Here is a 14,658-nt window from a genome sequence, read left to right on the forward strand (position 1 = left end):
CCGTGGGAGCAGCGGTTTCGGGCGGTGCGGTCCCCGAGCTTTGCCATTTCCTGGTAATGCGATCGCGGTGATGAGCGGTAATGGATGGGGGGAAGGTGCACCTGAAAGTGCGGGAGGATGAGACGTGTCCGGTGGCGGAGGAGGAAGCGCTCTCTGGATTTTGCTGCAATGGAAGAAACGTTGCCATCGTGTTGGAAACTCGGGTGACACATCAATGGACAGAAACCCCCACCCAGAGCCGCTTTTCATAGATGCATTGCCAAAGCCTCCGCACATGGTTTAGGAGCGGGCTCTTCATTTCCCTGGTGTCATCCTTGTTTAATTGGTCATCCTTATTTTCTCTCTCTCTTGTCTAAACTGCTCATCAGATTTTCAGTTTGGACTGGCCGATAGTTGGACAAAGTCTTAACTAAGTTTCTCAAGGCAGCAAAGTGTTGTCAGACCTCCGCCCCCCTCTTGAAGGGGGCTGAGGCCCAGTGATTCTTAATGAGAAGTATTTTACAAAACTACTTATTCATCAAGCCTGGAAAAACTATAAATAGCAAGGCAGTAGAAGTCATGAGCATGCATGTTAACCAGGTTAAAGTTTATTGGTAAAGTTAAGGTACTTCCTACTCTGTGAAATATACACGTAGGAACTGCAGATCTTTTTCTGAGACTGCTTTCCTGCAGTCATTGCTTTTGACAGATAGAAAATGATGGAAAGCAAATGAAGCTTGAAAAAATACTTTGGCATTGAACAAGTACGTTATTATACAGCCATTTGTTATTACATCTTAGTTCCTTATAGCTCTCCCTATGCCTTTAGAGTTGCTTATTCTTTCTGGAATTTTCTTTATTTTTTCACTAGTAAATTTCGTACTAGAATTCGTTTCCCTGCATTTCCCATATCAGTATGAGCACAATGGTTTTTTAAAAGTCCTGTAGAAGAGAAGTTTAAAATACTCTTTCTCCTAGAGAATGTTTACCAAAACAACAAAAAAAGTGCAGGAACGTCTTTAACTGGTACAACTGCTTCTGCACTTAGGCAGTAAAAACATACTTTTTAGAAGCTGTTGTGATTTTAGTAAATGTTGTCTTCGTATCTCTGAAAACGTTAAAGGCAGTGATAACTCTCCATGATTAGATATAACGAGATACCAAGTTAATAAGCGTACAAAGACTAGGGAACCTTAAAATAAGCTGTCGGATGGTTTAATGTATTCCGAAATAAGCTTTTTGAACATACTTAGTTTGTCTTGCATGTGGGCCAGGTAAATTTAACAACTGTAGAATGTGTCTGGAGAGCAGAAGGAAGTATAAATCTCTTTAAAGCAGTTTGTTTGATAGCATAGATTAGGGATTCAATAACTGAAACTAGCACTTTTTCAAGAGTTAAACTTGTGCTGTGGATATTATACTGTTGATCATGGGTGTGTTTTTCTGATAGCAAGTATCTGAGTTTTGATGTTACCTGGAAATGTAGTGCTTTGAGTGAATTTTTCAGAAGCTTCCTGATTTCCTGCTGGGTGGATAGTCCTGTTGAGCTTTGACTGTACAGAGTAAGCGCACTGTTTGAATCTTTGCAGTTTTGTAGGCTAGTGAAACAGTAGATGCTGAGAAACTCTAATTGCAGCGCTCTTTCATGTTGTTAAAGGTGTGAGAGTCCTCGTAGATGCCAGAGAGAAACTTCATATCCCTTGGGGAGATCCTGCTAACCAGACTCATGGAGATACGATGATGGCTTTTGATACTCGGTCCGTCACAGTGGTGCAAGGCATGGTGGAGACGGCGGTTTTTTTACAGTACCTTCCAGCCATAAGAGCTCTATGGGCGGATAGTGGTATCCAGCACGCGTACGACAGGCGCAGAGAATTCCAGCTGGTAAGATTTATGTTTCAGTGTTTTTAATTGAGCGTGTGTGATTCTTGTTCCTGTGTTGCTTTTCCGTAAAACACTGCTCAGGCAGCCTCCATATGGATCTTAACCATTTTTGAATGGTAGACTGTCACGCTGCGGTATTGCAAACAGATGCATCTAGCTCCTTTCCCCCTCCGCCCCCTTTTTTTAAAAAAACAAGAATAATGAAGAGCTTCTGGCATAATTGTTCTCATTTCATATGTGAGAAAGCTGAGGTATAGAGGGCTTTCATGTTTTTGTAACAAAGCTAGTACATGTGTAGTGTTTTACCATATGATTATTTTCCACCCTTTTGTTAACTAGTGCATCAAACTTAAAAAACCAAAACAAACCAAAAAAGTGATTTGCAATAAAGGAAGACTTAATAGTAATGGGATTTTTAAGAAAAGATATGCATGGGTTAATGAGAAGAATTTAAAAACCACTCCCTTCTCTATTCCAATTTGAGCAATCTAGCAAACATTCCCTCTGTATACTTCCTGTTTAATTTTGAATATTTGTGTTAATGCTCGTGTAATGAGTTTTCTGTTATATTGAAGTTCTCAGCTGAAGATGGAGTATACAATTTAATAGTGGTGTTGAGATGGAGTGTACAATTCAGTAGTGGGATTGGAAAGGAAAAAGAAACGTATCTTGAGTCTCAAGCTGGAGCTTTAACTGTCTGCAACAGCTAAAGTCGCTTTGCTCCATTTCCATGCAGATGCTGCAAAAGGAAGCAAAGAGTTTAAGTTCAATTTGGTGTTTATTGGTTCATAGACTTGTGTAGTAAATGCCAGTGGCATAGGGTTTTGTGGGGGTGGGGGATGAGAACCTTAAAATAGATTAAATCTGTTCTTGTAGGTCTCTTAAACCTAAGTGGCTTTGTGTTTTTATGTCTTAAAAATAACCTTTGTGTTAGTGTGAATCTGAACAATAGCTGATGATGTCTCCTGTTGAGCTATTATGAATGGTTGTGTAATTGTACTCTGACTTAAATAGGCTGTGTACTCTATAAATACGTATTGCCCTGATCACGGAGTGTCTTCTAGAGATTGCAGAATGGGCAGGTGCTGGAGTGGCCTATCCCCTGCCCAGCCTGGTTCTGGGCTGCGTAAATAAGTTTCTAATGAGACCCGTTGCTCATTGCATTTTGCCTTCAGAGTGATCATAAAAGGGTAATTGCTCTGCTATAGTCAAGATCCTCTTCTGCTGCAGATGTGACTTCTAGTGACGTAATTGCTGTGCTGGAGTGATGTGTTTTAAAATCAGTTCAATAAAATCGTTTTGTGTTTGATTAGGCATGTTTAGTGACTTCAGGCTAAGTAACGAAGGAGAAGGGAGCTATTACTATTCTGTCGTCTCGAGTCTCTGAGAAGTAGGTTCTTTCCATAACTGAAGCATGTGCACGGTTTCACTTTGAGTAGGATTTGAAGAATGTGTTCTTCTGAATCGAACTGAAAAAGAAACTCTTGCTTTCTTTTGGAAATCCCTAGATCTGTATAACGTTCTCTGCAGAGATATATATGGTTTGTGTTGTGTTTTAGGCAGAACTCAAGAATATTTTTTTAAGTGCTCTTAATAGTTAAGTACTGTCCTAATGCTAATTTTTGAAAGCAAGGTCACTGCTTTATTTACACTTACATTGCTTTATTTCCTAAATCCTTTCAAAATCTCACCCTGAGATATTTATGCCAAGTTATAAACATTAAAAAAAAAAAAATCGGAATGATGTCATTGTGTTGAGGGCAAGCAATGTGATCAGTGCTGGCAAAGCGTGAAGTCTCAGTCTTACCACGGTAAACTTCCAGCTGAAGTTATGACAGAGCTCCATGTGGGTGACAGAATGGTGGAAAACTTCTGAAAGCAGTATGTATTTTTGTTGTACCTGCTGACGGGCTTTGTAGGAGAGTGTTCAGAGAGTTTAGGTATGTGCTGGAATACGGAAGGAAGACACAAATGGTTAAGGAGGGAATGACAGGCGTACTGAGTCAGGAGGCAGAGCAGGGAGAAGTTGGAAGAAACACAGGCAGTTCAGTTCTGTCGAGTACTGACTCTTGAAGTAAGGATTCAATACTGAAAATTAATGGCATTGTAGAATGGAGAATAAGGGCAAAATATGTTCTACTCCGGTTCAGCTGCTTTTGGCAAAAAATAAAATTAAAGGAGAGAGACCAGCAATCATTAGATGAGTAGGAGAGAGGCAAAAGTGGCATAAAAAAAGTGTAAAATGCTGGGACTGAGCATGGTGGATGCGTATTATTTGACTGTATATACTCTAACTTCTTTTCAGGCTGTTGAGTGAGTTTAACTTTTTTCACTGGACTGCGTTTGACACTGTACTGAAAAACATGGTTCACATTAAGAGAGCACAGGCAGGAACGCCGGGAAAGTATTGTTTTGTCATGGGAATGGACCCCTTTGGGGCAAAGGTAGAAGTGAGCAAATGAAGAGCAGAGCAGTGATGGGTAAGGAGTTAAAAATGCCAAAGTTTCCATAGAAATTCTGGGGAAAAGGAAGCAAGAGTGTGTAGTTCAGAAACCATTTGTAGCTTGGACAGATAGGAAGTACAGAGAAAGAGGGTTTAAGATTTAATTTTCTGCATGTATTTGATTAAGACTTAAAGATATGTCTACATTTGTGAGAGATCATTGAGCAGTTCTTGCTTTTTTTAATTTTTCTCCATCATCTTTCACTTACAGTGCCAGAGATGATGCTAGGAGCCTAAAGAAACAATGTGGTCTTTTTATAGCAGCATGAGAGGAGAAAAAACAGAAGTTGGTTATATCTTAATAGAATTAGAAATCAGCATTTCCATGCCTAGTTCACTGGAGTGTCCTTCCTCATTTTGTTGAATGGTCATGGGGATAGTCAATATGATTTATTTTCCTTGGTATAAAAATAGAGGCCTTCTGGCCACTAACAACAGTGTTTATGAGGATTCATTAGTTCATGCTTGGGTAGTGCTTTAAAACTGGGAAGAGCTAATTACAGGCTAGGACAGTGTATGCCACTTCAGTGCTTCTCAGGCAGTTAATGTTATAATCCCTCAAATTTCATTACAAACTGAAGTTGTTCGGGTGATAGTTCCACTAACACGGTTAACTAAAGACTATATCGGCTCTGTAGCTTAGTCAGTTCCTGTAATTTACACTCAGGATTCTGGTCATCCTTGAGCTTTCTCTGCTTCATCTACCGAGTTCGTTTCTCCTATGGCCTCTAGTCAGATGGCTAGCAGGGATTATTTACAGAGTTAGTCTGTATCAGCCTAACACTTTCCGACATCTAATTAACATTTCAGTTTTCTCATTGCAAGTTGATTTCCGGTAAAAATCTCCTGAAATTACCTAGATAAACACACCCATTATCTTAATTCTGCAGCATGCAAACTGATTTAACTAGACATTTCCTAGGTTTTATATTTGTACTTGTGAGCTGTTCAATCCTGTGGTTGTAAAGGTTTGCTGTTCTCGTTGAGATTTGCTTCGAGGCACTGGCAGCTGAGGAAGTGTCTAGTGCTGGTGCTGTGTGTCTGGTACCACTGAGGAAAGCACTTCTGAGTCAGAGTGCCGCTGTACACTGCCTCTCACTTCAGTGCGTTTGCTGTGAACTTGGCTTCTCTTGAATTTACTGCCAGAGTCGTTAACAGAGAAGTGTTTTGAAGTAGTCTTCCAGGAGTCTTCTACTTCTCTGAGGATGGAAAAGTGGGGTGAAAGCTGAGTTGCTCAGGTGCATGATAAGCTTTGAATGTGTTAAAGGTTTGTTCTCGTTAAAGGTACCTTTGGGTGGGTTTGGATGTTTGCTGCCAGTAGTTGTTGATCTTCAGATAGATATTTTTTGCCCTACTTGCAGGTTACACTGAATGTTGTTGGGTTTTATGCCACAAACCTGCAATGCGCAGGGGCAGTGATGACACTTTATATTTGCATAGAACTGCAGACACGGATGATACAGTAAGGATGATTGGATGTGCATTTACCTCTGGATCCTGTTTACTTCTCTGACATGTCTGCAAGTGCTAGATCAGATTATAGAAGACAGGAAAAGGCGTGTTCAGCTTGAACTTCTACTGCTAGTTTTGCTGCAGCTTCTCGTAGCATTTTTCAGTTGCAGAGTAGAATTTTGTTCAGTTTACTGGAAGGTTGTATTTTCTTTTATTCTCGTCGGGCTTTTCTGGATTCTGTCTCTGAATGTTGGTGGAGCTGTCGCACACACAAGAAAATTAAATTAGTTCTTCTGGAAATAATGACTACTCAAATGGCCACAGCAAAGTATTAGAAAAATTTACCATTCCTTCAGATACACAGGCAATATGTTCTTGAAATGGGTTTGGTCATAGAATAGTGATCCTATGGAGGTCAGTGGTGTTTGGAGCCAGACTAGGCTGCCATATGCTGATATCCTCAAGTGTGGATGCCCGTCTTATGAAACAGTTGGAGGTTCAGCATCTCAGTGAAGTATAGAACCTGGAAAAAGAGTGTCTGTCATTCATTAAAAGCATCTACACCATATTTATGACACTGAACTTCAGCAGCTTTTCAGCCACTGGTGCCCTCTGTAATGTGTTGATACTCCTCTCAGTATTCATGCTCTGCAGCCTCCCCACACCCCTGAGTTGGGGGTTGAGATGTCTTTCTCGCCTCCCTTTCCCAGATCTCCTCTTGGTTGTGGGATGGGTGTTCAGTTGTCCCACCCTGGTTCCACTTGAAGTGTGTAGGTGGTGCTTCTATTGGGGCATGCTTCAGTGCATACGCTGTTGGTAGAAAGTTTCTCAGGCTGATAGAAGAATCTTAATTACAGATAAGAGATCCAGTCACCCAGCTTTTTTTGTGAACACGTGCACTGACAATTTGGGTACCTAATCATATATTTCAGAGTTACTTTATTTAAATACAGTGTTGTAATTACACTGAATATTGCTTAATTTTTTATGGGGGAAACCAAAAAGCTGCTGCTTTGTATGTGTTGAAATATGAAGTATTTTCCCCTCTTTCCCCAATCAATAGGTCTGCCAAACATCAAATGACAGGATGGCGTGTGTACAGTGAGCATGACTCCTAAATGTCCTTAGAAAGGTTAGAGCTACTTGCCATCTTCTGGTCTTTATGTGAAAAGGATTTATCAAAGCTTGTTGCTATAGCTGTGGAAAGAAAAGTGCTTTACAAAGTTACACTTAAGTGATCCATCCAAATCCTCAGAAAAGACTCGGAGTTCTTAAGGATTTTCTGGTTTTCCTGCCCTGATGACAAGATAATGCTGGCTTTGTGTTTGTATTAATAAGGCTCCATGTAGGGATTAACACTAGAGTCAAACAATAAGGAGGCTTGAGTTTCCTTATTCTTGGTTTGTGGCCAGAAACCCTTCAATGTATGTGCTAGTGCTTTGGTAATGAGGATTGACCGTAGTATTTCAATTGAGATGAATGATCTTCAGGTGAACTTTTATACAAATTTAACCCCAAGTGCCATTTTTTTATCATTTTCCAAATTGGTATTAGGACTTTTGTTTCAGCCTCTGTGAGTTACTGTGCTTTGAAAGGCTGTTTCTGGGACTGCCACCTTCCCTTTCCACCATGCTTCCTCTCCTGCCTGCTGACCTTTCTTATTAGCAGTGAAATATTGAAGTGTTCGGAGAGGAGTGGTCTGGTATTGCCAATTGATGCTGTAGTGCGAGCCGGTCTGGTTTCACTGAAGAACATATTTGCTGTAATTTTTTCTGAGTGTTACTATATTTCTTTTTTCTATTTTTCTTTTTCATTACTATAATTTTCATTACTATTATTTTGAAGCACAGATGTGGGTCTGGATTGAGAGGTCTTCAATGGGATGATGTGGACGTGTTTTCCCAGCACACACGTGCCAGACAGCAGCGAGCCGAGCTGTCATCCGGCCAGGAACACTAGCAGCTCTCTGTAGTCTTGTGCACTGCACTTGGCTGTGCAAGCATATCTGTTCTGTGTGGTTTCATTGCAACCTCTGAGGATGGAGTTCTTAATTCAAACTTGATCCGGATATCTGCAAATTTGCAAAAATTTGCATTTCTGTAACTGAGCCTTGATTAAATACAGGTAAAATATAAGTGCCCTTCTGAATAGGCTGTGCATGCCAACAGCCTCTGAAGACTAAAGAGGAAGAGACTTTCTCAGCCTTTCACACGTCTCCAATGCGTGAACCTGTTCTCAGCAGATTCTTTTAAATTGACGCAAATGTGTTAGATGAGCTTTTGTTGATCTGCTGCTTACAGTGTAACGTGAGACCCTGGAACAAACATTCATTCAGAGCTATTTCCTTGCTGGCTGCTAACCTGCAAGGTACTACGTGTTAGTACCTGTAGAATTGTCTCATTACATTGCTTCACAGAATTTAAATACAGCAATGGCTACACCGTTCTCCGTCCATTTAGAAGTCACTTACTAAATACAAGCCACATCTACACTACAAAGTCCCAGTATTCATAGCTGTCAGCAAATCTCCATGCTGGCAAAACATGTGGTATGATCTTCCATCTGTATAGGTGAAATTAATTTTGCACCTGAGGCAAAGAATATGGAGTGATCTTTTTAATATGTAAATATGGGATCCTTTAGGATTAAGGTGTGATGCCAGGGGCAGTGTTGGTTTGTGCTGCTGTTCCCTAATTTAAGTTTACTGTAGCAAGACTTCAGCCTTAGAGGCTAGTTAAGTCTGCTCTCACCGAGCATATATTACACTCGGGATGTATTTGGACGGCTGGTTTGGCTGTCCTTACTGACCTAAATTTCAGTTCATGATAAATGCTATTTAAATGTTCTGTGTTCATGCTGTACCTCTTATACAGAACCAGCAAAGTAGGAAGGTAGGAAACTTTAGCTTGTGATAGCTGAGGATGTTGCTTAAGAAAATGAGAGAAAACGTAAGTGCAGCTGACCTTACTATCTAACAAAACCAATAGAATACCTGTACTAGTGTTTCACATGGAAAGCAAGATAATCTCCGTACCAGCATTGTGTCTGCTGACATTTTTTTTGTGAGCATCTACATTTACCACAAATCATTTGAGAAGATGAGAAGGTACAGAGCTTTTTACAGAACAGCAAGCTGTATCACTCATTGTGCTGATGAGTCTCGCTGGTACCAGGTGGTATTTTGTATTGCTCTGGAATATGAAGCCTTTGTTTATGATATCTGAAGGGTGAATAAATGGGTCATAGAACAAAATATTAGTTAATTTGGCAGCCTGAAAAAAATTTATTTAATCCACATGAAAATCAGCATAATCCTGGAGACTAACAGTTTGCCCTTATACTGTAAAACCAAAGTAGTTTCATGGGTCAGATTTAACTGGTGACTACAGAAAATGTTTAAGACTGTCAGCAGTTAAAGAAGGTCCTAAATTATTTCCAGTATGTTTTGCACTTGCGTGTCTGCATTAACAGTGAACATCAGGTAATACAGCTGGAAAAGTTGAGGAATTTTAAATACAGAAAATGCTTTGAATTCTTTGTCTTTGCAATAACTGTCAGCTTCGGCTGTTTCAGAGAAGAAAATTTTTGGACTATAGTAGGCAGTGAGCTGAGTCCTACAGCTCTTAATTCACTGTGCTGTACGCTTCTCCATTGTAGTCATTTGTGCCTTAAATGGTTTCCCAGTACTTCATAGTCTCATCGGTTAATATCATACTCCTCTTCAGTGACTTAACCAAGGAACTGAAAAGACCCCAGAATTCTTTTTATGGGTGAGAGGTACAGGAATGCGTGATCACACGTGAATTTCTGTATCTTTTTCCTTTGTTTGATGATGTTGGGAAATAATTTTAAACAAACTGACAGGAGTCTCCACAGACTGCCTGGAAGCCCTTCTCACTGGGCACAGGATGGTATTTGATCATCCACTGGTGACCGAATAAAGAGGATGCAGAATTTCCAGGCGAGGAAACACAGTGCACTGACACCGCCTACAGCTACAAAAAATAGTGTGCAAAACTCGGTGCCTTTTTAGCAATACTAAAATTTTGCATGTGGGTTGTATTGGGACCTTTAACTGTTTTCACTAGCAAACAGCTATATTGCTGCTCTAGTAATTAACTTCTAGTTCTATTTTTAGTTAATTTCTAAGATGGAATTCTGCAAGTGATGTGAAATGTTCGCAGCCTCCTGGTATTGCTGCTGTTTAGAGGATCCTGTGTACTTTACTGTTACTGTGAGTGCTTTAGACACAGCTATTACTAATTTTTAAAAACAAGATTCATCTAATGATACATGTAGATCTTTCGCAAGATGTAGTAAATTGTCTATGAATCTTGTCAAATAGCTTGTCACAAGAGCTGGTATATTACTATGTCACTGTTTGCAAACAGAAATGCCAGAACTTAATTGAAATGGATTCTGCTAATTGAGGCAGAGGAAGGAACTAAAAAGCATTTGGTCATCTGGATTTCTCATGAGGCTGAAATAGGAACCAAATGTACTTTAAACCTGAATCCTGGGGATACTGCAGTGCATGCATCGGTATCTAGTTTAGAGTTCTGCTTTTGAAACGCTGTGATTTGGTTTGCAGAGTATGCAATAATGGGCTTTTCAAGCATCTTAAAGTTCAATATGGCCAGTTTCAGTGCTGATATGTTTCCACATGCCAAATATTTGTCATGTTTTTGGGAGCCTTTGCCAGTCTTGTACAACTTTGGAAGCAAGTAAAGCCCTAAATGATGGATGGCAGATTTGCAGGCTCGCTACTGCTTCAGTGTTAGATTAAATGCAGTTTGAGTTGCAAACACATGAAGTCATGGAGCCAGTGGGTCAGTGCACTGAAAGAAGAGCAAATGTTTACAGTCTGGTTCCAGGCTGTTTTGTGTGCAAAACATCTGAAGTTTATATAGATGCTTCCCAGAGTGTAAATAGTAATTGGGAGGTGGCTGTTTCATCTTGGCCAGTGCATGTTTTCGTATGATTTCTAGGTCTGTGTGTGTGCCGTGACTTGGAAGATTTGTTTCATCAATGAAATTGGAAAATCTTTTGCAAAACATCAGTGTCTTTCCTAAAGTAAACTTTCTGGAAGAGAAGTTTGGGTTGTAAATACTTACTGAGGGGAGAGAATAGAGAGATCTTTGAAGAGATAAAGCGCACCTGATCTTGTGGACAGCTTTTTGTAATTTGCTTTCATGGATTAATTTCTGTTCAGGTTCTGGCAAACAGAAGCATGTTTGTTAGATGCTCTAGCTCTGCATGTGTTGTGTCCCATGTGCCATTTATTGCATTTCCTAACCTGGCTCTGATCTCTAGAAGGTACTGCAGTAGACTTGAGTTTGCTTCATATTTGGAAGCATTGGTGATCCTAAGGAAAATGACATGCCATGCTATGTATTCCTAGGGGTTTAAAAAAAAAAGAGTCTTGGCAGTGGAATATCACTTCATACAACTCAAAGCTACGCAGTTTCTTAAAATTCTCAGCTGTATGGCACATCCTGGTTTCCAAGAAGTCTTTCAGAATTAGTTGGAAATATGATAGCAGAGTGCCTTCCATGGAAGGAATTGTAGTCCTGTAGGCTTCAATGGAATGCTGTTTCATGCCTAAAAGCTGTAGTGAATTTTCGTATGTTTAAGCAAGTTTTGTTAAGAACCTGGCAATTGCATCCATTCTTTAGGAGAGGGGAGAGATACCTAGCTAAGAAAAACTGAATTGGCTTTCTTGCCTCTTAGGAAAGTAATTCAAACCTGGAACAGTTTCCTCTGTGGTATGCTAGTATGCATAGCTGAGTTCTGTTTAGTGCTTGATCATGTCTTCGTTTGGTTGATTGGGATACCATATGATGTCTGAACAGTAGAAATGCTCTGCTGATTGGATCCGAGTCTGAATCGTGTGAGTGAATGAGACACTTTGAAGGGTTGTGCAAAACTAAATTCAGTGCGAGAAGGAGAAACGGCTAATACTGGAGCCTTATTTGGAGTATTTAGTTCCAGACTGGCTTGCGCGTGTTCTTGGCTTACCTCCCTTCTTTCACTCACAACGGTTTGGGTACCCAGCAGCTACCGATGCTGCGGGTGGTTGCAGGAGCTCAGGTTGGCGTGCTCTGTCTTCCTCCATTTGTTATCCACATTTTGAGATTTGTGGATTAATTGGATTACACAGTAAATAGGGGATAATAGATTAAAGGGATATTATTGGGTTAAAACCCTTCTTAAACCCCTTCACCTTTCTTTGTTAATGCCATTATGCAAGATAAATATGTCAGTCACGAAATAAACTTAGTGTGACTCTTCCCTATCTTGGTGCTTTTTTAGCTTCATGCTACTGAGCACCCCCTACACAATGTGATGCAGTTGTTCTAAATACAAATTCTGCTATGCTACCAAAAGATTTTACAAAAGATTACTTCTGTGAGTCAGGGCTTCAACCTTGCATTTTTTTTTTAGGATAGATAGTTGGTTTCTGTGACCAAACACAAGACAGGTTTCACTTCTACACCGCATGATGCTGTTCTGATTGCTTTGAAAAAAGCCAAAAACAACTCAAGCTGCACGCAAGAAGTGCCGAAAAGAGGAAATAGGATAGTGCTCTCAGAGGTGGGATGAGCTGTGACGCACTTGTGACGTGTATTGGTGGAGAACAGGATTATTTTGTACTGCTGTGCAAGCAAATGTAGTCCGTGTCAGAAACTCTCCAGTCTTACAAAGAAGTGGCAATTAATCCCAATGTACTGAAATTTTATCTTTGAAAATGGGCAGATCAGATTTAAAATGACTATTCAAAAGGTTGAGCTGAAGAGAAAGAAGCTAGGAGATGCTGGAATGTCTGATCTTGACAGACACTATCTGTGCTTTAGCCCTTCGACGTGAGGTGCCTGCTTTAGCCCTTTCAGGGCTGGTCCAGTAATGCCTCTGCGGGCAGCAGTGCCAGTTTCAAGCATTTGCCTTCCTTCCTCAGGGAGAGGGGGATTGTTTAACAGTTGGCTCATCCGCACATGTGGGCATAAACGGGGACTGCTTTGTTTTGGCAGGAGTGACAGTTTATGCTGGTTTTAACATAACTTTGGCCATAATTAACACTTAGAGAAAGGAAATGTACTTCTCTCCAGGAAATGTGTTTTGTGTTAGCACTCTCAAATATTTTGATCCAGACTTGCAGTTTGGTAAGTAAATACACTGTTGTTTACCTAGGTACTTTTCCCTAAATACCTTTATCACCCTTATTAAAAATCTGTTATTGTCTATGCTTATTGTAAACTCCTAAAACACTGCTAACAAAATTGCTGCTTAAACAGAGAGCACTGTGTCAAAGCGTAGTTCATAGGAGTGGCAACTGGGAAACAGATTTCTTCCCCTCACCTTAAGAGATACCAAGCAGGTTGCTGAATTGCTGGTATAAAATAGGGAAAGTATCTGGTTTTTAAACTGTGTTCCTTTAATAAACAAGTTACAGGTAGAAGTTTTGTCCTATTCTGTTGACCAGGACATCTTTGAAAGAGGAATCCTCATTAGAAAGCACTGGGAGAGTGACCACTGAGAGAAGTTAGTTTGTAGAAATCTGAAAGCTTTGAAGGAACCAGGATTATTTTCTTCTTCTCCAAGTCTTAGGCCAGTAAAAGAAACCAAACTGATTCAATGTCTTAACATAAAACTTGGTTCAGCTTCTGCTGGTCTAACAGTCAAGACAATTGTGGATTCGAGCTCAATAATTTAATGAGGGCTTGATTCATTCATGGCATAAATGGATCATCTGTCTCTTTTGCGTAATGTTATGGACATCCCTTGTTTAAGGTGGAGAGGAGGTTGTAGTGCTAATACCTCCCCCACTAGGAAATCAGCATTGATTTGACTAAAACATTTCTCCATTAATTATCTCTGTGCTTATTACTGAAATTTCAGAAGACATCTGGTAAAGCTTCAGTCGTATTGATTTGCAGTCAGTCTTCTTTTCCATCATTTTGGGGCAGGATGTCAAGAAAATAAAGGTTAGAAATTCTTTTCTCTGGTTTCTTTGCCAAAATCCTCAGATATGGATTTATCTGAATAAAACCTCTAATAGAAAAAAACCCCTATACACAATGAAGTGTATGCTATAAGGATCCTAGGGTATTGAAAGATATACAGAATTTTAAGGCTCTGGTTATTCCTCCATTGTCTTTCTTCCTGCAAGATGCTTTTCCCGTGTTACGGATGGTTTGGTTTGCACGTCAATTTAGGCGTGTGCATGCCAGCACAAAAACATTGTAGTTACCTGTTCTTATTCTAAATTAGGCTTTTAAAAAAGCTTTTTTTTGGTTGTTCTTTTTGTTTGTTTATGTTTTTGTGGGTTTTTTATTAAATAAAATAGGAAATATTTGTTTTTCTTTTCCCAGAAATTCAGGTAAGGTCAGGAAGAGAAATTGTTTGGTGGTTCCTTTAGTTCTAATCTGGAGTTACTAAGTTATATCTCATATTTTCTTTGAATATCTGATTTATTTTTTCAGATTCTTAATAAGTCCTGTCAGTTCAGTATTTTCCCCTGAACTTGTAGCCAAATGTAGATGATTTCATAAACTGTACATTTTCTTTCTTAAAACCTTGTGATGACTAAATCTTTATTTGATGTGTTTCCTCTCTCCCCTTTTTTTTTTTTTTAAGTGATTGCTGTTGGAAAAAATGCAGTGTCTGTGTTCCCCTAGAAGAGCTAAAAAGCCATTTGGCTATGCTAAGGTTTCAACAAATCATATTTAGATTGCTGACATTGTTTTCATGGAAACCAAATAAATTGGTGCCACTTCCTGGGTTTAAAAGATGTGTTCATCTGTTGTGTATTTCATGTTGTCTTTTTTTTCCTCCCCCCCCCC

At 39.7% G+C, this 14,658-nt stretch overlaps 1 protein-coding gene across 1 annotated transcript in view; it reads left to right on the plus strand.

Moving 5' to 3' along the window:
- Positions 1-80: 80 nt before the first annotated feature.
- GNA13 (guanine nucleotide binding protein (G protein), alpha 13) overlaps positions 81-14,658 on the plus strand; it is a 23,584-nt gene continuing 9,006 nt past the window's right edge. Inside the window, exons 1-2 of the mRNA XM_010081500.1 lie at positions 81-165; positions 1,616-1,863. Of these exons, the coding sequence (XP_010079802.1) occupies positions 81-165; positions 1,616-1,863 (333 nt within the window). The remainder of the gene's footprint in view (positions 166-1,615; positions 1,864-14,658) is intronic.

Source organism: Pterocles gutturalis, unplaced genomic scaffold, assembly GCF_000699245.1.
Source record: "Pterocles gutturalis isolate BGI_N339 unplaced genomic scaffold, ASM69924v1 scaffold28829, whole genome shotgun sequence".
In the NCBI taxonomy this organism is placed as follows: Eukaryota; Metazoa; Chordata; class Aves; order Pterocliformes; family Pteroclidae; genus Pterocles; species Pterocles gutturalis.